General features: G+C 37.9%; 2 protein-coding genes across 3 annotated transcripts; one reads left to right on the top strand and one right to left on the bottom strand.

The window, feature by feature from the left end:
* On the bottom strand, positions 1 to 8,193 carry stx16 (syntaxin 16). 2 transcript variants are annotated; one of them, XM_053315826.1, is made up of 9 exons: positions 7,770 to 8,193; positions 4,641 to 4,652; positions 4,413 to 4,520; positions 4,088 to 4,228; positions 3,654 to 3,816; positions 3,314 to 3,402; positions 2,634 to 2,777; positions 1,906 to 1,986; positions 1 to 1,547 (listed from the first exon to the last, which is right to left on the bottom strand). In XM_053315826.1, exons 1-9 carry the CDS (start codon positions 7,893 to 7,895, stop codon positions 1,446 to 1,448), a joined length of 966 nt encoding a protein of 321 aa, XP_053171801.1. In that variant the 5' UTR covers positions 7,896 to 8,193; the 3' UTR covers positions 1 to 1,445. The 2 variants fall into 2 exon arrangements, with proteins under 2 accessions (XP_053171801.1, XP_053171800.1); XM_053315825.1 differs by lacking the exon at positions 4,641 to 4,652 and having other exon boundaries at positions 7,815 to 8,193.
* A 2,420-nt stretch (positions 8,194 to 10,613) lies between these two features.
* On the top strand, positions 10,614 to 20,908 carry dgkab (diacylglycerol kinase, alpha b). The gene is made up of 23 exons (XM_053315819.1): positions 10,614 to 10,686; positions 12,444 to 12,520; positions 12,916 to 13,060; positions 13,354 to 13,428; positions 13,596 to 13,645; positions 14,167 to 14,241; positions 14,428 to 14,544; positions 14,671 to 14,788; positions 15,087 to 15,175; positions 16,056 to 16,166; positions 16,261 to 16,359; positions 16,469 to 16,519; positions 17,202 to 17,275; positions 17,688 to 17,762; positions 17,856 to 17,941; positions 18,016 to 18,105; positions 18,188 to 18,348; positions 18,554 to 18,618; positions 18,706 to 18,796; positions 18,902 to 19,079; positions 19,180 to 19,300; positions 19,484 to 19,544; positions 20,828 to 20,908. The coding sequence occupies exons 1-23, from the start codon at positions 10,614 to 10,616 to the stop codon at positions 20,906 to 20,908; spliced, it is 2,163 nt and encodes a 720-aa protein (XP_053171794.1).
* Positions 20,909 to 23,978: the final 3,070 nt, after the last annotated feature.

Raw genomic sequence — 23,978 nt, 5'->3', positions numbered from 1 at the left:
GTTTTGTTTGGATAACAAAACTTAAGTAGAGTACCACTAGGACATAATCATCATAACCATTTTTCACACACAACTTCACATCAATGACAAATATGATTTAACAGGAGTAGAAAGTGTAGAGTAGAGATGTCAAATAAAGCTCTTCTTCGTTTCAGCTTATCCGTCTTTATAAAATACTAGAACATGTAAAGAATTTCCAACACAGCCAACTAAAATGTGTATCTGAAAAGAAGAAGATGGGGGAAAAAACAAACTCATATGTTGTCTTCATATGGCTGGTTGTGTTGGATTACATCACAGTTTCCTCAGTAGAGCGGACAATGACTGTTGGGTTTAGACTACAGATACACTCAATAGACAGTAATTCTGCCAGAGATAGAACATCTCTGAACCTCTTGATTATATGTAGTTATTAAAAAATAAATAATTCTTTTCATTATACAGATGACAGTAGTATTACATCCATGACACCCCCCTCCCTCCCCTCCCACTCAGGCCTCAATATGTGCAAACTGCAAGAGTTAAAAAAAAAGAAAAGAAAAAAGGTAGCACTTAATGCAAGGACCATGAAAAACACAAACAATCAAGTGTTTTAAAATGAGCACCTTTTGAAAAGTGCAGCAGGAGTGAAATGGGTGATTTTAAAATTATAGGATGATTTGGAGGGTGCTTGTTGCTGCCCTCCTCAGGCCAACCGTGGAGTTACAAGGACCTCAATGTAATTATTAAATTGGGGAGTAAAGGGCTAAAAAAAAAAAAAAAAAAGCAGGTGGTCCTTCAACCAAAGGAATATTTTTGGTACTGAATAACTATTCTACTCATATCTGTTGCTGTTCCAATACAAAACATTTTCTTTTCGTCTTGCATGGTAAAATACTGAGCTAGGACGTCAGTGTAATAATGAGATGAAAATTAATTTGCAGTAAAATCTGCTGCATGATTCTCTTTGACAAACATTTCTTCTTGTCACACTTTCCCCTTACAGGAACAAAATGTTTGTAATGATACTGGACAGAAAGGATGCATTTTCACACAACAAATATTACAATTCGTGCTTTGAATTCAAGCAGAGAACGCTCTGCTTTAGCAATTTAACATTGGTTGTCCATTTTTAAACACAACGAAGTGCTTTCTTTTGATAAGACGCAGATATATCAACATGGTCGGGTTCAGCAAACCTATGCCAAAGAGTCTTGGCCATTTTTGTGCAGGTCACTTGATAAAATAGCCATGGCTCAAACATATTTTTGATTGTTTCTTTGAACAAAATCAACCACAAGACATCTCCACGTTGCCCAAAGTGCACCTGGCATAGAGACGTGGAATTCTTCAGACGTTTCCTGGTGGGTATGAAAGGCAGTCAGCTTGGTTTTTGAGTGGAAACAAGTCCACACATACGCACAACAAACACCCACACAGAAAACAAAAGCCAGAGGAATGCTTAATTAAAACTTTGTTCCAAAAAGGATAATAATTAGAACAATGACTATGATGAAGAGGATCAAAATGACCAGCATCTTTCTGTTTTTCTTCTGGTACTGTTCTGCCTGCAATGAGAATGAAAACAAGGTCAAATCTTATATTTCACTTGCTTTCAATGAGTTGTGTAGGAATTAACAACATGCAACAAACAGGTCCAAACTAAAAGGTGGTGAGTATCTTAAAGAAGAGGAGTAGGTCTGCACATTGTTGAGCACTCCTCTTTTTTTAAATCTGTATATCTTTTGTTCTACACCTGTGTATTTAGCCTGGACATGTGCACATTTAGCTCCTTATCTTAAAAAAAAGAGCCTAATATATTCTAATAAATAACATGTACTGTGCATTTGTGCTAAAAATGGTGACAAAATCCTGATGAAGAAACAGTGACGCTGCAGTGAAATCACATGAGACTTTTGTCTTTACCTTTTGTAACTGTTTCAATCCATCATCTGTTTTAACACAAGCTTGCTCCACATTGAAGTCGATTCTGTCGAGAACGGTGCCCTGGAGAAAGAAAGAAGAAGGAATTTGATTAGCAGAAGCAAATCACTTTAGTTGTGGGTTATTTATTTTATACAAGGATACTACTGTGTGTAAGTGATTTGGTGTAGCACTGCAGAACATCTACCTGTGTAGTTAAGTATCTGTATTATTAATGTTTTTCTTTGATTCAAGCTTTGTTGATTCAAGCTTTGTTGACAGAAATATCAAAGTCAATATGTGATGTTGAGTCTGTGTCCAAAGGGGAAAGGGAGGTTATGTTTGCTTATAGCTTCAGAGACTCAGAGGTGTCGATTTATGAATTGTGTACACAGGGCAAGTTTTCACTTATTGCATCTCAAAGTACTACCACTGAAGTATACGTTGTATGTATTGTATTGTATGTATTATTTCTGTCATCAAGAGGGTTTTATTTGCCATCTTATATTACTTTTTCCAAACATGTTTTTATATTCCTTTTTTCTGTGAAGCACCTAGTGAATGTAATTTCTTTTGTTGTAACACAATTTGAGATGTATGAATCTCTTGTATGAAAGGAGATATACAAATAAAGTTTTGTTTTACTGGGATCTCAATGGCTGGACTCGTGCTATAATAAGGGGTCCATTGTTGAATTCTGTGTGTCTCAGTGTCAGGACTGCTTCATATACCTGCTCCACCACCATCGTAGCCAAGTCCCGGAAAATCTCATTGAGATCTGAGATGGACTGCACAATCTGTCTTATCTCTCTCTCTCGTTCTTCAACCATTACTGTGTTCTGCTCCACTAGCATCAGCTGGTCATCTGTGAACCCCTGAAAGAAAATAAAGAAACATCATCACTGGAAGGTAATATAAATATAACCGTACAGGATCTTCCCTGACATGACTCAGTCCTGGTCAGAAAAACACACACCAGTGTTCATTTGTTTCATGTGCAAATTAAAATCTAACCATTTATAATTATTATTATGATTATATATGTAGTAATAACACTAATTACAAGGTAATAATGAATAAATCCAGTGGTTTATCAGTTTTTAAATCATTTCATTGACCCTGCAGTATAAATAACCTTCATTGTTTAATAGAATTAAAAAGATTTTTTTTTAAATAGCTGAAATATACTTGTGTTGCTGATTTCTTTTACATTATATAAGATTTACATTTTACATTTCCCGCCTTTAAGTGTATGTTCAGACTTTGGAGGGATGTTTGTAATCCTGTACTCCTGCCATATGTCCAAATAAGAGAGAACAACTCTGGTTGAACCAGCCTAAATAAAATGTTACAGTTTAATTGAATTGAGTTAAACTGAATTTATTCATTTTTAGAAAAAATAAAGATTTACCTTGTCATATACAGCTAACTCTTCATCTTCTTCCATTAGAGGTCCTGAGTCAAAAAAGTGCTTTGATCTCTCCTCACGATTCTTCATACCTGGAGGATGAAACCATGACATGTTGTTTAGATAGAAGGGAAATAAAGATGACCTGTGAGCTGAGTGTAGATGGACATCTTGATTATATGTGTACAAATATAAGAGCAGCAACAGTAAGAAAGACAGTGTCTCACGATAAAACCTCTTCAAATGTTAATGACATAAATAATGACAACATGACATGATAATTGATAATATTAGATAGACACTTGTGGCAGTTATTATGAGTTACAGTACAAATAGTGCTTACGTTTCAGGTAGCTGGACTGTGTGTGCCTGAAATTGGTAGACAGTTCTTGCAGACTCTGTGCCAGAGATGACACCACGTTTCTCAGCAGTCTCTCCTCCTGCTCAGTGCAGTGGCCACAGCGAGACTGCATACCTGTTACAGCTCGCTGGCATCGATGAAACATCTGTAAAGAGCACAACATTTGAATTATGGTGTGAAGGAACATCATGGATTTCAAACTTTTCAAGATTCATACCTCAGAGAATCAGCATTATATCAAGCACTTAAAAATGTGATTTTATGCTGAAGTACAAATGACTGCAAACTGAAAAAATGTTCAAAATATGCTAAAGAAATTCCAGCGCTTCCAATATACAAAAATATATTATTATTATTATTATTATTGTTATATAAATAAACGCTATCTATATTACTGCAGTGTGAAATGATGATACCTGTGTGATCTCCTGAGTCGTGATTTCTATAGCATGCTCTTCTTCGCTACTGTCATCCAGTGTGGGACGATTCATATGCTTGTCATGAAGTGAAGCCAGTTCCTTCATCTTCTGCCGAACCCGTGTGATTTCATACTGGATCTGAAAGGCGACACTTAGCAGTTAAAGCCATGAAAAGATTTTTACTTTGCACAGAAACTAGGAGACATGCATTTGTGAGCTTTAGGTCTGTTGTGTTATGGAAGTATAGATTTATTTATTGCTTCACAATCTACTGAGATGAGTCTGTATATTTCTGATCAGGATTCAAAAGAGATTGTTTTACTTCATCGACTCCCTCTATCCATTTGGGAGGCAGTTTCTTGGTGACACCGATGGCAGCCTCAGGATCCAGACTAATTCCTGACACCAGCGCCATCCGATCATCAGCCAACTTAAAAAAAAAAGAAAAAACAAATGATTCTTTAAAAAATGCTAAGTTACATTTGGTAGATTTGCTGTACCATTTTAAGTGTCTAGATTCTAATTCTACCACAAAGAGAAACAACAGTACCTCATCAAGCTCCTAATGTGATTGGCAGAGAGCAGAGCGGTCCCATCCAATAGAGAACCAGGAAAAAGAGAGAAAGGCAGAAGTCACAGAAAGTGAAACCCAGAAAACTCAGCAGTGACCATTAAACAAGTGTCACTGACTCCTAACCTCACCAGTAATTACATTACTGTGAGATCAGATTAATAATTGACTATAATTTAAAATAGTTTGTCATTTTCACTTCAGTAACATTTGTCCTGAGATTATTGACAATGTAAAAAGTGTAAAAATATAATATAATGTGAATGTGATATAAACCATAATCATCAAGAAATGACTAACAAGACAATTCCATTTTAACAAATGGTGAGAAAATGCCAGAAAAAACAGCAGCTTGAAGCAAGAGAGAGCAGAAATGGTTGAGCCTCAAGGTCTCCTAAGTTTAAGCAACAAAAGAAAGGACAACTTGACCACAATAAAAGATGAGTGAGAACATGTAAAAGAAAATCATGCATTTCAAGTAATAATTCATCATCATCTTTGATCATTTATTGTTCTCTAAAGCCTTAAATGATATGATATGACTCATTCTGGATAATGCTGCCTCTCATGTCTCTGCCTTATTTCAACTGATTGAAAGGTCCTGCTTCCTTCAGGTAAAGTCAGTTATTTTAAATGTGAGTATAAAGTAGCTCCATGTGCATCTCTAATGACAAATCATTTCAGTTTAGTAGTTGCGTTACTGCCTTTTATAACAGTGCAAACATATTTCAGTCTGTGTAGGTGCATCATAACTGCACCCCAGTAAAATGAAATGAGACTGCAGCTTTTAAGTGCACTAAAAATATGAAGGCCTAAATTTAACCAGTTTCTACTTCTTTAGCTCAAATGTGGTGGATTGTCATCCAGTTCTAAAAATACAGAAGTCCTTCATTTCAGTTCCATTCCTTTATTTTCATTGGCGGAGAGACACAGAAGTTTACAACAACCACGGACAAAGCCTGACACAACGGAAGTGAGACCAAATGTACACTGAACAGGATCAATGAAGATGATTTATTTGTAGAACACTTTATATCCAACAACTTCCAATTCAGCACCATTTCAGTACAATTTCAGCACAGATTTAAATTTATATAACTGATCAATCATTTTAAGTAAAAATACAATTGCATGTTTATAGTTTCATGAAATATAAAGAGTTAATCGCTTATTATTATTATTGTTGTTATCATCATTGTTATTATTATAAAATGAATACTTCGGTCAGACTAAGTCATTTCACAGAATCACTTTGGGCTCTGGGAATCAGAGTTTTATGATGAAACAATTAATTGAAAAATAACAGATTACCTGACACTAAAAGACAAAAATTAGCTCCTCCAGGATTTGATTTGATTTGATTTTGATATCTTCTCTCTTCGTGACCACAATTTTAAGTTAATTTATTTCACTAAAAGCCACTGAGAGCTAATAATGTTGAGTGTCAGAAACCACTTTACCACACTATGATGTGGTAATGAAGAAAGTCTTTGGCAAAGTTAAAGCTAAAGCTATTTTAGAGCATATCATCCTGTGAGCCAGGGGGATCATTAGTTTTCCAAAACCAAGCTGCTGGGCTCGTCCATTATGAACACAGAGAGTCGTCCCCCCCAAAGTAGGAGAGGTGGCAATGTGTGAGCAATGCATCACACACACAACAGCTGAACTATTAAGCATGAATCACCCTTCATAAAATTGTCTCAGATCTGGAGTATCAGACCACAGCATGGCTCTCCAGCTCCCTCATTCTGATCCTACTGGGTGATGTTTCTGATGATCTTGAGGTTAACCTCAGTGCACCATTCTACACTATGCCATACAGTGAAATACATTCAGTAGGTTTAGCTGTCCTGATTTATGGTGGAAGAGAATAACAAAGATAACCAAAGAGAAATTAAATAATCAGGGTTACGAAAAGTCGTCATTCACCCTGGTCAGCAATTAAAGTTCCGCTGTTTTGCTGCTGAAGACGTATTTTAGGAAGTGCAGTGCATAAAAATTGCACCCCCAACAGATAAAACATCTTGCCGTGTTCAATGTCTCTGGAAGTACAGGCAGGACGATGCAGGATGAAATTAATGTACTTCAGCAAGCAGGTAACTGGTTAAAATCTTAACAGCTGAGTGCCAATGGTCACACACACTCTACACCTGCTTGCTGTGCCGAGCATCCTGCACCTGGCCTCGACACACAAGACACAAGATGAATTCTGGTGAAAACACTTCTGCAGAAGAGCTGTAAACTATTCCCGCTTTGAACAAGTGTGAGGGAATGGGAGGGAAGTGTGTTAGTTGCCTTGTTGGTGTTATGTAGCATGAACTTGGAAGTTTTAAGGCTGCGTTCAGACTGCAGGCAAATCTGATTCAAATCTGATTCCTTCTCACATCTGATTTTTAGGCCTGACTGTCCACACTGTTTTAAGCAAGTGTCCAAATCAGATTTGGCTCTGTTCAGACTGTATTGAGACAGAAATGGTCAGACTGGTGCATCCTTAAATCTGTTTTAAAAGAAGAATTAATGAGACATAAGGGCAGAAATAAAGTTGCTCTGTTGCTTTTTCACAATATATTTACTATAGATAAACCCAACTCAAGAATTAATAGTATTTCTGAATGATAAATATTAGTTTTCAGGAATCTCATTCAGTATTATTACTTTTCTTTAGTTTGCGGCACATGTGTGTATAAAGACAGGAGCAAACCAGCTTCATAAAAACAGATCACAGGCACAATCTGAATCTAGACTAGATGACATTAGGATGAGGGCCACAGCACACTTACTAATACTGAGGAGCACTACGTGGATATAAAAACATGCTTTAACTTAAAAAAAAAATACCGTAAGTTGCACTCTTTTATACTGGTCTTTTTCTAAAAGACTTATAACTAGCTTATTGTATCTCCATTGTTTACATTTCGAGCTGATGCCTGCACACCTCCTCATCCTTCATCACTCAATCAATCTATCAATCAGTCCTGGCTGATGGGGAAATTAGGATAGGTGTGGATATGAACGACTAGCACACAAAGGAGTCTAGCTAACACAGCTGAGTGACTGGCTATATGCAAACACACACAGTAAAATGTCAAAACGATGCAGACAACTCACCGCAGCATTGCTACGTGTACTCAGACGGGGGTCGTTTGTACTCACTTGCTCAGCCAATATCTGCCGGTTTTGGATCGCATTGTTCCGCATTAACAAGAAGGCATCGGTTAGACGCCTTGTGGCCATGACTGCCTTGTTTTAATAACTAAGTTAACAAAGGGCAAAGTGCGGATCAGGCGTTGATTTGTTAAATTATTAAATGATGTGCTAAATAACACACCGCTAGCTAGCTTTTAGCTTTTGCCCTGCGAAGAATGATGAGGGGAAAACTCGCGATACAGCGCCTGTAGCGGACAGAAAACGACTTAAATAATATTTATCTGTCAGGCATCTCTAATACTTCAAATTAAACAGAGAGAAACATGAACGAAAGCTCCTTCTCTGATGTGGAACGTATCGATAAATTGGTAGCGTCACTCCACTGTTCAGCTACGGAAGTAAGGAAACGTAAACACCTGCGTCACCGGTTCTTCTTCTACTGCCCTTTAACTGTACCGACATGTACCGCCACCCACCGCACCGACGAAGAAGACACTAGTCCTCCCAACAAAAGTGTTCCTAGAGATTAAGATGACATGCAATAGATAAAATGAGACTTTATTGATCCGTAGAGGGGAAACAGATAAGAACTAGGAGTAATACATACAAACAAAATAACAAGTAAAGCAAAACAGGTTTTCTACTGTAGCCACCTGACTGGCAGATTCCCTTCTGCTGTGCTACTGTTCATGTCTGAAATCTCATTTAATCCCTCTTCTTTGGCAATTCCTGCTGCTCTTCTGGTTGGACGCAGGTATTGGAAGCACTCAAAACATCATCCTTCAGTTTTAACTTGTGTTTCTACTCCTCACTCCCTGTGAGGTGTGCCAAAGACAAAGTCCGACTGGCTTGTTTTGGACAATAAAGTTCTTAAAATTCCCTTTATTACATTTATAATTGCCTGATGGTAGGCTGCCTACAATGGCAATCCTTGGACTCCACTTCAGTTTGTGGTATTTTATCTTTGGTTCACTTACACTGGCTTAACATATCTTATCTTATTTTGGACCTCAGCCTCCATTATGAAGCAAGCTGAGCTCATAGCTTTATATTTTCTCTTTTAGCCTAATCAGGTGTGTCAGACAGGCCTTCAAATATTAACTTAAAGGGCGGGTTCACAATTTTTCAAGTCTGTCTTTAAAAAACAGTCCAGTGCCCAAATGAATATTGTCAGGTTTTTTCTTGCTGTAATCCCCCTTTTCATACTGACCATTAGGAGATCCCTTTATGATGCACTTATATAAATGATGGGAGGCGAAATTCACAGTCCTCCTTCTGTGCAAAAAAATATTAAAACATTTGTTTGAAGCTAATATGAAGATTCAGTTGTCCAAATGAGTCAAATCAATTCAATCTCTCATTAATGCCGAAGTCCCTCTTTTTGTTACTATACTTCCAGCACAGCTCAACAGGGAAACACTGTCCAAGGAAACACAAAGAGGGAATCCTTATAAGACTGTAAATGTGGCAGATATCCACTTGATAGGACTAACTCAGACTGTTGAAGCCTCATATAACCTTCACATCAACTTTTAAATGCATTTTTGCACAAAACTGATGCGGACACACTGTGAGATTGGCTCCTATCTCTTAGATTGAAATTTGAATTGGGATCTTCTAAAAGCCTGAATGAACATACTGTTCATATGGGCACCTGACTGTTATAAAACGAGATTATGATATAGGACTTAATGTAGTATTTGGTCTTGCAGGGGTGAGTTTAAGTGACTATTCTGTTTCTGTAACCCCTGTTCACTGACCCTTCCAGTTCCCTTACAATTCACCTTTAACTTAGGCCTATATTAACCAACAAGGTTTTAGAGCCAATTCATGAGTTCACATTTAGTCTTTCATTCATTCACACCTTTTCATTCACTCCCTGAAAGCTGCAGATCGGATATCCTGAACATCATCTTGATTTTTCATTTTCAAGCTTAAAGCTGCAATATTTATTAAAAATGTGTCAACTTGTTGGAAGGTCGCAATAGATCAAGCAAGTGCGTCTGTGTGCGCGAGGCGGTGCCACTAACAGTAATTATTTCGCTAAAAGCTCCTCCTCCGCCCATTAATCCCTCATATCCGCTAATACCGCCGCAGACATTTACTCACAGGGACCAGCTGCCGTCAACCAACATATCAAAGTAGCGCTGCGTTGTTTGGGACAGCCTGAGAGAGAGAAAGAGAGACAGAGAGACAAGGTAAGGCGTTCAGCTCCAGCGGTCCTCCTGCCTGGATGACTGAACACCTGTGCTGCACCTTAACAGCACTGCCTGTCAGTTGTCTCCTCTGCTAGACTTCGAGTTGTAAATTGATTAAGCTGAAGGGATACTACAGTATGTTTGGCTGGTTAGGAGACAAATAAAGACACACAGGCACAGTCTTTTTGCTGAGACTCTGCCTGTCATGTTGTATCACTTACTGCTTCATGTGACTCCTATTGTTCTTGTTAGTTCTTATTACAAAAGTGTGACCTAAATTTGAATAGTGAGAGCTGATATCTGGTGATTCCCACAGTTAGGAGGAATCACTTGACTATCTGAATATCTGAAACCAGTCTGTGGTTGATCACTGTTCACCAAGAAGAAGGTGTTTTACTTACTACTGCTTATGTCACTCTTAGGAATGGAGACAAACCAGTTTATGTGAGTCACTGCTAGTAAGACTAAATGACCAAAGACCTTTTGCACAAATGACTCGTTCCTTGAATTGGAACCCCTCTGGAGCTCAGCAGGTTGTTTTTCGCCCTGTCACCTCTTGGATCGTCCTGTCGTTATTATTTTCTCTTGGCTCATTTAGGTGATCAACATGGCTTCATCCGATGATGCAGAAGGGTCTCTGACTCCTGTGGATTTCATCCAGCTGCAGCACTACATGGAATGTAAGTTTCACCATCTGACATTTTTGCAACCAGTGCTTATATGTAACACTGAGCTGCATAAAATGACCACTGAGGTGTTTTTTGTGTAGCTGACCCTATGCTCTTACCTTATTGTTTAATTCTTTTTTTTGATTCATTGATTAATTATTTTGGAAAAGCAGCAGATTGTCAAATTTCAAAACCTGAACCCATGAAATATTTTTTTATTTTAAAAAAATGACTCAAAATAAATGCTGATTATGACTTATTGATGAATCGACTGATTGTTGCTGCTCTATTGATCAAAGTGTGCAGCTACCTTTTAACACTGAATAATTAAGTGATGCTTTTGAAGTTGTAAGAAAGCAAAGAAACAACGGATCACTGACTTGGAGAAAGTAGAGGAAAACACATAAGACGAAAATTCACATGCAAGACAAGAAGACAGTTTGCATGCATGTAACTTGTAAATGTAGTCAAAGTCCAGTGACAGCAAGAAAAGTTTTCACACCCAGATTAATTACAGAGCTCTTTAGATTCTTTCAGTTTATATCCCTAGCACAGGGAGGTGAAGGTGAGATAAAGGCTGAAACGTCTTCATTTTAACATCTTTGCATTTTCCTCCACTGAGCTGAATATAGAAACTGAAAGAATACAAATAAGAGTATATTCAGATTCATTTGGGAGTACAAACGTTTCTTGTTCCTTGATCTCTGATTTGCTTTAACCCTTTCATGCATGAATTATGATAACCTCAGTCAGGATTTTTCTCCTCATTTTTTTTCATTTGTCTTTAGGCATGAAAAAACATATTTGAACTTTGAACACCAAATGATATACTATTACATTAGAATAATATAAATCAACTGATCTACAACCAAAAACATTACTGTAGGTGTAGTGGTGATGTTTGGAATGATGCACTAGTGTCTGAAGTGTAACTATGCCATCAAAATCCTTTCATACATAAGAAAACAGCTTTTGAATAGCTGCTGTCCACTGCAGTGACATGAAAGGGTTAATGTGTTTCCAGTTACTTTCAAACTTGAGAATCCCTCATTTGGGCAACTCAAGTTAGTCATACTGGACATTTACTGTTGTATCATAATATAAAAGACTGTGGTAGGTTCTGTTATTCACTCAACACAAAAAACATTGCAAAATGCTCTCTGGAGGATCATTCACCATCAACACAAAAACACAAACAAGGACTCCAACATGTAAGTGCACACTTCTGTGATCGGGTCGCAGCTAATGCAGATTTTGATAGACCTGTTGACAGGAAACAGGGCTAAAAATATTCTACTGTACACTCAGAGGCTTTGAAAGAAATGAGATGAGTTTGTAGGCTTTTAGTGTCAGGTGGGGGTAGGGGTGGGGGTGTTTGCATCGCTGGATAATGGATGAATGGATAATTACACCCGCTTCTCCCTGGACCTGAGAAAATCACCACTGCGTGTTACCTCTGACAGCAGGACCCAAAGCCAGATTTAATGCAGGATACACTCTGTGTGCCCACAATCAGTGATGATCTCTCATTTGGTTCCTGTTTTAGCGCCCATGTAATTAACGCACAGGACAAATGGCAAATAGACAAAGAAATGAATTAGTCTCCAAGCTTTTCTGTTCTCAGCTTCACTGCAGTGTTGTTCTGTTTTTTCATGTCATGTTCACAGCTGACAGACGTGTTGATGGCATTAAATCTAAATCCTCTTTTGTGCCCTTTTAGATTCATGTATTTCCCTCACTTTTTGATCTCTTCACTTTTTTGCTCGCAGACAGCACTTTGAGGGTGAGAGATGTGATTAAGGAGTTTCACGCCGGGGGTCGGCTGGCCCAGCACAGCTTCGGAGAGGTCAGTCATATAACAGCACCTACGTAATACATGTATTCTGGACATGAAATGTGGTAAATTCCTAATAATTTTCAAAGAAATCTCTTGGAAAGAATGACATGGTGTTGTAGTAATCAAAGGGAAAATAAGAACTTCCTCCAGAGAAGTTCTCTTTTTAAAAAGTATATATTCATGAATCATTCATTTAATACTGGAAACATTGTACTTAAATGCTCAATTGTATGCTTGCTCAACTGACCTGCTGTACTTTAACAAAAAAACTCTTTACTGTAGTTATGCCAGTAGTTACTTGAAATTTGTGAAATTGAATTATTAATTGACTTAATTACTTCCCAATTATTTTGCTCTTTCTAGGAAACAAGCTGTTTGTTTGATTGTTTGATTTTTCTCCCTAGTGTGTCGACTCTGTGGGGTTTTGTCTATTTCTCAAGACCTACCTAGAAGTGGATAACTTTCCTGCAGATTTTTGCCAACGGCTTTTTCACTATTTCCAACACGCAGAGCAGGATGGCTCCACAAAAAGCTCTCTTCCCAAAGGAGGTAACCTTGTTTTGGGTACTTCATCTTCCTTCTTGAGTTGAGAAAACACCCTGAAAATATTTAGTTCCTTTAGAAGAAGGAATATTACTATGAGTGTTTCCTGTTAGACAATTCCCACTTGCTTGTCTGTTTTTTCATCTTTTAGTGTTGTGTCATAGGAATGAGACCGTAGATGTAACTCCAGAGATTAGTCCACCTGCTCCGATAACAAACCTATGATAAACTATTTCCTTTTATTTCCACCATCTTTAGACCTCAATAATATAATAAAGCTTTCCTGCATCTTTTCTCAGGCGGGGTCTTTCTTCGTGATGTGTCTTGTTACTTCTCGGTGCTGGAGGACGGACAGCCACGGGAGAAGCTTGAATGTTAGTTCCATCCACTTTCTGAACACTTTGTGACACGTTTATTACTGTCCAGCTGCATTTAATACACATTCACAGCTGATAAATACTTAAGAGTGATGATTTACAGCAGTGTGTCTGAGATAGTGTGGAAACTATGTTTTCACTGACTTTCTGTGTTGTGTTTCTAGTTACTTTCAAACTTTACGACAAAGATTGTAACGGACTCCTGGACAGCTCTGTAAGTTTCTCCAAGTCACTGAAAAGTTTCTACAAATGACATGTGACTAAAATCACATTTATTATCCAACTTGATTTGGTATTCTTGAAAATACCAAAAGCAAATCAAATTATTGTGGAATCAAGAATCATTTTTAATTCATCTGTATTGTATAGATGTATTATTATTGTTTACTTTTAGTTCATTGTAATGTTAAAGAGCATCACATGCATCTGTGTACACCTGCAGCTTATGTAAATCTTGATGTCAGCTGCTAACATGAATATAATCACATTGCTGCCCCCACAAATTTGTTAAAACTGTAAATATAGGCTAATTAATACATTTAACATTTTAAATTTATTTTATTTCATTTATTCCAAGAGAAAAATAAAAACCTTCCTCAAACTGTCCTTATATCGCCAAACAAACAAACCACAAATAAAAAAGATGGTCTAGAAGATGTAGAGGAAGGTGAAAATTAAGGATATGGTCACATCACCAATCCACTGTGAATGTAAACACGGTTGTTTCTCCATCAGGAAGTGGATCGTATAATCACTCAGATGATGCGAGCTGCTGATTACCTGGGCTGGGATGTGACTGAACTCAGACCTGTAAGTTATTTTTAATCCTTTAAATTCACAAAATCACAATATCATAAAGGTTTTTAAAAAGTCTTTTCACAAGGTGGAAGGTAGTATAAGGAAGTAATACTCTGGTCATGATAGTCACAGTGAGAAAAAGTCACAAGTCAAGAGCCAGATGAAAGATAGTCAAGAGATGTTTTTGTGATTGAATAGGTGCTCAAGGACATGATGACAGCGATCGATGTGGATGACAGCGGCACTGTCACGCTGGAGGAGTGGGTGAAGGGAGGCATGACTAATGTGCCTTTACTTGTTCTGCTCGGACTGAAGGTGAACAATTTGGCTATACATACAAATTTTAAGTTTGCCTCGTTAATGTCACAACTTGAAATTAACAGCACAGCTTGGTTATCTTCTCTTTCTCTGTTTTTCATTTCATTTTCTTCCCCTTGACAGATGACAGAGAGGGACGGGCAGCATATTTGGAGGATGAAGCATTTCAACAAGCCAACCTACTGTAGTGTGTGTCAGAGCATGCTGCTCGGACTCGGGAAGCAGGGACTCTGCTGCACCTGTAAGAGCTTACAGCTGCCACCAGGGGGCAACCAAGTACCTCATACACAGTACAGTTGAACTGGAAGGGTCCAGTCTCTTCCAGCTCACTTGTACTGGTTATTAATTTTCATTACAGCACTTTACTTTGCATGTAGAGTACATGAGATATGAAATGATCTAAAGCAACTACTGGCAATGACATTACTGTATGGAATGCTCTGAAAAAAAGGGGGGAAAATATCTTAGCCTTCTCTACTGGGGAAAGCTGTGTGTTTGTCTTGAGGTTCTCTAATATTACTCCATATCTGATCCCTCAGGTTGCAAGTACACCGTCCACAGTCAGTGTGCCAACAAGAATCCTGAACCCTGCACTCGTACCTTTGTCAAATCTAAAAAAGAGATTGGTGTAAGAAGCACAATCATTCCTTCTCATTTCCAGTTTCTTCCTTTGGTTTTGTTTTATTTTTGCTTTTTTCAGATTTACAGTAACATTCACACAAGCATTTTGTAAGTATGTTTGTCATGAGTTTAAGAGAATTTACTATGTCAGGTCACTTGTTTTGCAACACCAAAAACCACAACAGATTAACAACAGAGAACATTGCAGTGCATTAGTAGTAATAAGCGCAACCCATCAGTGTTTGTTGTTTTTTTGTTAAAGTACGGATTACAGCTGGCACAGTCTGCTCCGTACATCTGTTAAACGCCCTCATTTTACACAAGCGAAAACAAAGTTCATTCACCATTTTTCCAGTGTGGTGTGTGATGGCCACAACTCACTGATTCACACTCATCTGTAAGCACTCAAATTCCCTGGGCTACTTGCGGAGGTGGAGGTGCCAGTGTGCTTTAGGGATATTTGATCTAGTGATGCGTGTCTGCCAAGTTTGTGGTTATCCAAAATGCCATCAGAAGCCATATTAAAGTTCCTCAGCTGCTGTGGAGGAAGGTGTGGTCTGTGTTGACTCTTTTCAAGTTAACAACATGATTTTTCTTGCAGTCATTCAGGGTTGTTGTTTTAGCACCACTAATGTTAATATAGACATTGTTCCTGCCTGGAGCAATACTCATGATGACTTTAGTTACCATCATAAGATTTGTCTAGACATTGTAGGTAAAATGATATGTTAAAAGCGGAGGTAATTAGAGATGGACTAGTACACACTGGTAACTATGGTTTTGGCATTCACTTCTAAGGTTTGTGTAATTATTAATAACAGGATAAATAATATTATTGTGGTTACACTTAACCGTTAACCCCTGTTTTCTGGATCTTTGTGTCTCAGATAGCGGCTCATGACTGGGTCAGAGCTGACTGCAACTCCACAAAGTGTCAGGTCTGCCATAAGAAGATCAAAACTTTAGCAGGGAGGCGTTGCGTGTGGTGCCAGGAAATGGTGAGGAGTGTGTGTTCAGGTGGTTTGGGGTTCCCAAATGAACAAATAAAGAATCTCTACTGGCAATGTTCATTAATTTTTGTCTCTTTTTAAGCGTCACGATGAGTGTGTTTTCACTGGAATATCAACCTGTGATTGTGGGCCATTCAAAGATCATATACTCCCTCCATGGGCCATTTACACTGTCTCAAAGGTAACGTGATTAAAAAATACTATGGTATACAATGAGCTTTGTTGAGTGTTTTCTTTTCTTCGATATCATTTTGAGTAAATTGCTTGTTTGTCCTGTTTTTTTCCACTAGGAGGAGGACACCAGCCTGCTGAATGTCACCCCTGATGGCCACATCCTGCAGGTCTGCTCTTCTGAAGACATACTTTCAATCATTTCAACTATACACAGAAATTTCTTAGGAGAATCTCCAATTTCAGTGATTTATTGTGTTATTTTTGGTGATTTTTTATGGACTCCACAAGTGTTTTCATAGACTGTTTTTTGTCAGTTTAGTGTGATTTCATTGGAGAAATACATCTGACAGAGACAAAAAGTGATACACCACCCAAAATTTTTATTTTACTTTTAATATCAAACACTAACATATACCCATCATAGGAATAAAAAAACATTTACACAGATAATAAATATAGAGAGATTTGTCTGTGCAAATAGAAAGAGGCTTTTCAAAGTCTGTGTGCAAAGACTGTGGGCCTCCCTTCAGAGAAAAAAGGCACCCCCTCTCCCCCCTTTAGTTTACTTCCTTTGTTTCAATCAATTCCTGGACGTCTGTGAGATCTTGATTATGTTATTTGATCCTGTAGACACTCAATAGTTGAGCCAAGATAGCCTGATAATGCTGTTTGACATAACTTCACTCTATACCAAATCCATAAAAATGTCTGAAGGCATTTATTAGTTTTCCCAGACTACTGTGACTTTGAACTATCTCTTTAACCATATGAGATACACTGAAATATTGTGTGTATTGTTCAAATGAGTTGTATAATCCAGTAATTCTTATTCACTTTATTTTCCTTCAGATTGTACCAATTCCAGACACCCACCCTCTGCTGGTGTTTGTAAATCCTAAAAGTGGAGGAAAGCAGGGTGAAAGGTAAGTTTTGATATGTATAGAGTAAGGGTGACACAAATGATTAACATGGGATTCAATTGTTTTACATTTCTTTGTGAATTATGTTATCAAGAAGATGCAGGCTCCACTTTTGCAGTATTACTACAAAATGGTTGCACATTTATTTTAGAATAAGCACGTGTTCCCTCTCAAGGCTCCATTGGTGTTGATATGTTTGTTTTTAAAACCAATTTATTATTTTATGCTGCAATCATTTTATTTATGTCTTGCTATTTTTCTGTACTTTGTTTTTATTATGGTGGGGGTGGGGGTTAATTGTATGTTTTAAGTTTCTCAAATTACATGTTTTTCTGTTTTATGTAAAGCACATTGAGTTGCCATTGTGTATGAAATGCGCTATACAAATAAAACTGCCTTGCCTTGCCTTCCACAGAGTGCTCCGGAAATTTCAATACCTGCTAAATCCACGTCAAGTGTACAACCTGTCTAATGGAGGCCCTGCCCCGGGGTACAATACACCTTTACTACTGTACACTCGCATATTAATTGCAAAGTGTGTTTTCTTTTTCTTCACATTTACAATAACCGCTTTCTTTTTCAGACTACATTTCTTCCATAATCTGCGTGAGTACAGGATCTTGGTGTGTGGAGGAGACGGCACGGTCGGGTGGCTCCTGGATGCTATAGGTACTGCTGCATAGATTGAGAGAGGTGATTATGGTTGCTATCACTGAAGCTAAATAATGGACCTGTGATTACAGACAAAGCGGACCTCCAGGTGCATCCTCCAGTGGCTGTCCTACCTCTGGGCACAGGGAACGACTTGGCCCGCTGTCTGCGCTGGGGAGGAGGTAAAACCAAGAGAACATCATTCAGTTTTAGCTCATGCCTCAACACTGACAAAGTCTTATATACCTGCTTCTTTCATTAAAGGATATGAGGGGTCTGATTTGAAAGACATCCTGAAGGAGATCGACAACAGTGAGGTGGTTCCCATGGACCGCTGGAGCATCCAGGTGATACCAGTTGATCCTCAAGCAGTAGGAGACCCCGTGCCCTACGAGATCATCAACAACTACTTCTCCATTGGAGTGGTGGGTCACAAATTCAGCAAGGAGGAACAATGACATTGCACATGAGTATTGATTGATTTTTGTTTTTTCCAACTCAATCAGTTACATATACAGTCTGGTAATCTCATATAGACATACACAGAAACAGAAACGTACACATAAACAGAAACTGAATATATTGCGTAAAATAGGATTTAACTGGATTTCCTTTGTATCATGTGGGCAGGATGCTTCTATTGCTCATCGTTTCCACTCCATGAGAGAGAAACACCCAGAGAGGTTCAACAGCAGGTGGGAATTCATATTAACTGTATGAACAAAAATGTTTTTCTTATTTTCTTAGTTTTTTCAAATAATTAATGTTGTGTTATTTTTAAGAATGAAGAACAAACTTTGGTACTTTGAATTTGCGACTACTGAGACCATCTCTGCCTCTTGCAAGAAGCTCAAGGAGTGTCTCACTATTGAGGTGAACATTTCTGTTGCTGTTTTGCCAAAAATAATAATTAACAGTGAATTTTGTCTCTCTTCAGTGGTTTAAACACAAAACAACCTGTTATTTTGCCTTCACTAGTGCTGTGGCAGAAACGTGGACTTGAGCAGTGTGTCTTTGGAGGGCATTGCTGTCCTCAATATACCGAGCATGCATGGAGGCTCCAACCTCTGGGGTGAATCCAAGAAGCCTGATAGCGTGGCAGAGGCGGACTGTGAGGTCATCACTGACCGTGAACTCCTGAAAACGATCTCACAAAGTGAGACTGGTTCTGTACTCACATGAATCACCTCACTAGCACTGTTGATTTTAAACTGCTTCACCTCATCGCTGTGTGTCTACTGTGTATCCCCTTCCAGGTATGAGCGATAAGCGTCTGGAGGTGGTGGGGCTGGAAGGAGCCATGGAGATGGGACAGATCTACACTGGACTGAAGAGCGCTGGGCTCAGACTGGCACAGACCTCTAAAATTACCATCAGGTTGTGTACTTTTACCTAAAGGATGATGACAAAATAACTAATAATACAGCCCCATACAACAACATCCCAAATTAAAGCCTGACCAGAGTGGCATTTGGCTATTGTTTTGTCACAAGTGTCCCTGTGTATAAATGGTTAAGTAGGCTATAATTAAATCTTATTGTTATTCCTTCCTGTATGCAGGACATTCAAACCCTTGCCCATGCAAGTTGATGGCGAGCCATGGATGCAACCTCCTTGTACTGTAAGTGTTATTAGCAGTTCTGATTCAGAGTTAAGACAAGTAATAAATTCATAGAAGCCGGTGGTGACAACATGTTTAGCTCGGTAATTAAACTTATTCACACGTTTATTTTGATTAGTGTGATGAGATGTGTTACAGCTGCTTTTTTCTCCAAACAGATAGAGTTAACATCAACAACATTTCAATTAGTGTAACATATTTAACATTTACTCTGACTATATTTATCTGTGTGAGTTGAGGCCCAGTCCCACTGTCTGTCTGTCTGAACTGGCACATGTTCATAATAAATCCACCAAAGCTCACTGCTGTCCCTCTGTGAACTCATAGGAGTGACACGCTCTTCCTGACTTTTTTAGCCTTTTCTGCTCACTTCCTGCAGTCTTATGTCATATTACATTGCATTCATTTGGCAGACACTTTAATCCAAAGTTTATTTACATTTTTCCCTACACATGCAAAGTGAGCAAGGACAATTTGACACAGGGCACAAAATTAGGACCAGCCACCAGCCAAAAGCTGGTAAAATATGCAAGTGGCTGGGAGATTTGCATCACTCACCAGCCAAAAAAACAGTGGTTATCTATTTAGTGGCATTTGGCCGGTAGACAAAAAAGTTAATGTTGCACTCTGCTTTGACATGTAGACAGGAGGAGCTTAGCGGTTGGACTGCAAACCATGCGATTCATGGCAAACCTCCCCCAGCTGCCCACAATTCATAGCATTTGAATGTTGAAAATGACAGGAGGAGAAATATGAAGTTAAACACTCACCAAGTAAAGCAGCTGTCAAGAACAAGTTTATATGCACACAACAGCTAGACCAATGTTTTATAATATGTACTCTACCCTAAATAACAGTATTGATATACTGTAAATGTATTGAACAAAATAGTAGAAATGAATAATGCAGAATTCAACCACAAACTGCAACCGTATGACCATAAAAATCAATCCATTCTTCTCTAAATCTGAAACTTGTAGCCTTGATGAAATTAGACTGTGGTTTCAGACAATTGTTTGGAGCCCTTTCACCATGTTTCACTGAGGTGTTTACTCTAATCATGCCTCTGATGTAATATAAAGTCATGGATCATGGCTGAGGGTGGATACTGGAGCTGGACCAGAGAGAGTGAAAATAACAGGATGTGATGCGTCATCATAATAACTGCTTTTGTTTTTGTTTGGTTTAATATTAGACTGAATAATGTTTGATCAAATGAAAAGAATTTGAACCAAAATAATTTTATTATAATTAACCAGAATTATGTCTTGCATTTATTATAGATCCACATAACTCACAAGAACCAAGCTAACATGCTAATGGCTGCACCAACAAAACCGTCCGGCTTCTTTCACCTCAAGTAGAGCGCTGGATTCACTACAGCAATGTAACACACTGTCCAGTCTGCTGAGTGTTGCTCCACCAGCGTTAGCTGGAAAATGATGCAGGGTGACTATTAATGTGTGAGATAGCTCTGTGTTTATACCTGCTGTGTTGCTTGAAGCATTATTGTCTGTGTTACTTGCACGTAATCCACATTATCTTTCTAACTTATTTCAGAGTACAGACAGCTCGCGCTTTTCACAAGTGCAAATTTCACCTGCTCGCTGCTATTGTGTGCCAACTTAGTAGTAATGCATTAATTTTTTTGTTTTTTGTAAATAAAAGAGCAAAGCATGGTGTGTATTTACAGCATATGCAAACACATAATTACATGTTTTATGTTGTGTTGATTCTGTGGCGGATCACATTTACAGTTGCGTCTTGGTGGTTTTATTATCTGCACTTCCTAATGCAGGTGGTGATGAACTGGCTTTGCTCCGCCTTCAGAAGCACCAAACCCTCGCTATCTGTCTGTTCTAATGTCTTGCACTGTCAGTGTCAAAATTATATATATATAAATATTTCAGTGTTTTAACTGTTTCTTAAGTAGATGTTGAAGTCATAATGTGAGGAACACTTGAATGGAGGTTTATTCAGATTCGCTCTGAAAGTGCTGTGGAGCAGGATTTAGTTGTAGCTCTCCCAAACTGACCAAGTTTAGTATTAAAAACCACATCCTAATGTGTTTCAAACATAAAGGTGTACTCACAGGTGTAATGTTAGTTTACTTGATATTCTTCCCAACAATATACATCTACTTTGGACCATCTTTACACCACTGACAAGACATCTTAAAAACAGACACATGATACACAGAAGCCAATAGAAACCTATTGAAATATTACTGAATGATGAAGAAATATGATAAAATAAAGGCTTGTTGTGATGTTTGGGACAAAAACTGTGTTTCAAAACGTTTTTTCAGTGATGTGCATTACTGTATACTTGTAAGGGTTTTATTTAGTCTTGTGTTGGATTTTCAGTGTACCTGTATACAAGTGAGGCTTTTTAATTTTAACACCTATTATTATTACTTTCTTTAAGTTGTGTATTGTATGTTGTGAATACTGTAGCACTTTGAGTTTCACTATGAATGTAAATTAAATGTATTATTCTAATTACATGTATGTCTCTAATATCTTGCCTTGTCATGCCAATGTCATGTTGTTTAGTTGTTAATTGTGTCTTCAGCTCCATATTAAAAATTCTTCAGACTGATAACTTGGAGAATATGTTGATCAAGGAACTATTTCAATCTGATGTCTTCTTTTCTTTGGAAAACTTACAATCACTGGTTTTATTCACAAAGGAATGAATTGGATGGTTTTTTTTAGATTTTTTTTTAGATTTTTTGGACTGAAACAGACTTGTACTATAAAGTACAGTATGTATGAGAATAATATGAATAGGATTTTCATCTAAATGGTAATCTATTTTAAAGGGCATATGGCAGCGTACCCAAAAATGTACATGGTCAAATAAATTACAGGTTTATCTTGATAAAATACTAATAACACTGTTTTCAAATAGTAGAAAATATACAGTTTTACCTGTTACAAAACATCCATGACAAACGTCCATGCTTACCTGGCATAGAGAGTGTTAGAACTTAAAAATGGTTTTGTTATTTACTTGTAAAATGTATTGTCTGTGTGTGGATGTTACTCTGCATGCAGCACACTTATTGAAATGCTCAAATCTCCCTAATACCACAGCGTGACAGCACACAGTGAGGCAGGCTTTGCATCAGTGTGGGAGGGAAAGGAGGAGGACTAATCCAGAGTTAGTGAAGAAAAGTGGAACAGATTGTGGTGGAGTTTCAGTAAAACCACATTTTTCTCCAATTTAGGCATGTTGTGTGAATATTGGGAGGGATGTAGCAGACATCTTTTGAGAGGGGGCTGACACACAGGCGAGTCAAAAAAGTGATTTTCTCCTCTCTCTTGATTAAGCTCCAATTGCGTGATACTCTGTGTTTGAGTTACACTTCAAGTAAATTACCTGCAACATTTTTGTATGTATCATTAATTACATCACTGAGTGAGGTAATGACTCCGATATAATTTCTTGCTTTGTTTTGAATATAAACAGATTATGTGGATCAGTCTCAACAAGACAGCGTCTTTTTGAGGCATTTTGGATCAGACGTTATTCTTGTTTTGGGGTGAGGCAGGGGAATAAATAGACAATAGGGCATGTCTATTCTGGTTTGTCTGTAACTTGATAACATTGCTGTTTCCATCTTACAAGTCAAATTGTTTGCTATCAATCAGAAAAGACCTTTTTCACATGTAGTAACAATATTTGAACCTGTCATGAGTACAAATGGAAAAAAGGAAAACAGAATAAATCATCCTGCCCCACTTAAGAAAAAATGACACTATACACAAATTGTAATTGTTTTTAGGTGCATAAGCATCCTAAATTGAAGAATATTTCACCACTCAACACAACCTTTCATACACACCAATGCAGCAAGCACACTGTGTGTAGTATTACAGTACGACAAGATATTGCATAATTTATGCACACTGAAGTAAAACAGGCTGTTCTGCCTTTAGGGGATGGTGAGGTGTGAACTTCTCTGACGCTGACAGGTTGGCAGCAATTCAAGGAGGTGTGTACTGCCGCACTGCAATGATCACAGTTAATCACTACAAATGCTGCCAAAAAAAACATTGTGTTATATATTTATATTGCAGTCATACATAGTTTTCAGTAAACCTGTTCATAATGTTTGGTTAAACATTCCAGAGGCTTAAATTGGACTGAGCCGCACGACATGCTGTAGCTATATTTTCAGTTATTTAGTATTTAACCAGACAAAAGTGTAATATTATAGATGTGCCCTTTTGGCTGTGAATTTATATATGTGTACTGTGTGCTTTGTGAAAGAGAAAAAAAGTGTGTGTCTAATCTATCATTTTTGTTATTATATTTTGTTTTTTACTAATCTCCACTTCCTCTCACCATGAGTAATCCCTCTCACTTTTTTTATACTTAAAAAAAGAAATTAGATCACACTGAAGGTTCCCCTGAGAGGGCTCAAGT

Source organism: Scomber japonicus, chromosome 3 (genome assembly GCF_027409825.1).
Source record: "Scomber japonicus isolate fScoJap1 chromosome 3, fScoJap1.pri, whole genome shotgun sequence".
NCBI classification, from domain to species: Eukaryota; Metazoa; Chordata; class Actinopteri; order Scombriformes; family Scombridae; genus Scomber; species Scomber japonicus.
Note: the sequence above shows the minus strand (reverse complement) of the source record. Positions and strands in the feature narration are given on the sequence as shown.

Excerpts from the sequence above, each read along its gene's own strand:
- stx16 (XM_053315826.1), bottom strand. The coding sequence starts at position 7,895 with ATGGCCACAAGGCGTCTAACCGATGCCTTCTTGTTAATGCGGAACAAT. Across the intron at positions 4,229-4,412 it reads GGATAGAGGGAGTCGATGAA|ATCCAGTATGAAATCACACG; the intron begins GTAAAACAATCT and ends GTCGCCTTTCAG. Across the intron at positions 3,403-3,653 it reads ACAGTCCAGCTACCTGAAAC|GTATGAAGAATCGTGAGGAG; the intron begins GTAAGCACTATT and ends TTCATCCTCCAG.
- dgkab (XM_053315819.1), top strand. The coding sequence starts at position 10,614 with ATGGCTTCATCCGATGATGCAGAAGGGTCTCTGACTCCTGTGGATTTC. Across the intron at positions 19,301-19,483 it reads ACCTCTAAAATTACCATCAG|GACATTCAAACCCTTGCCCA; the intron begins GTTGTGTACTTT and ends TCCTGTATGCAG. Across the intron at positions 19,545-20,827 it reads GGATGCAACCTCCTTGTACT|ATCCACATAACTCACAAGAA; the intron begins GTAAGTGTTATT and ends CATTTATTATAG.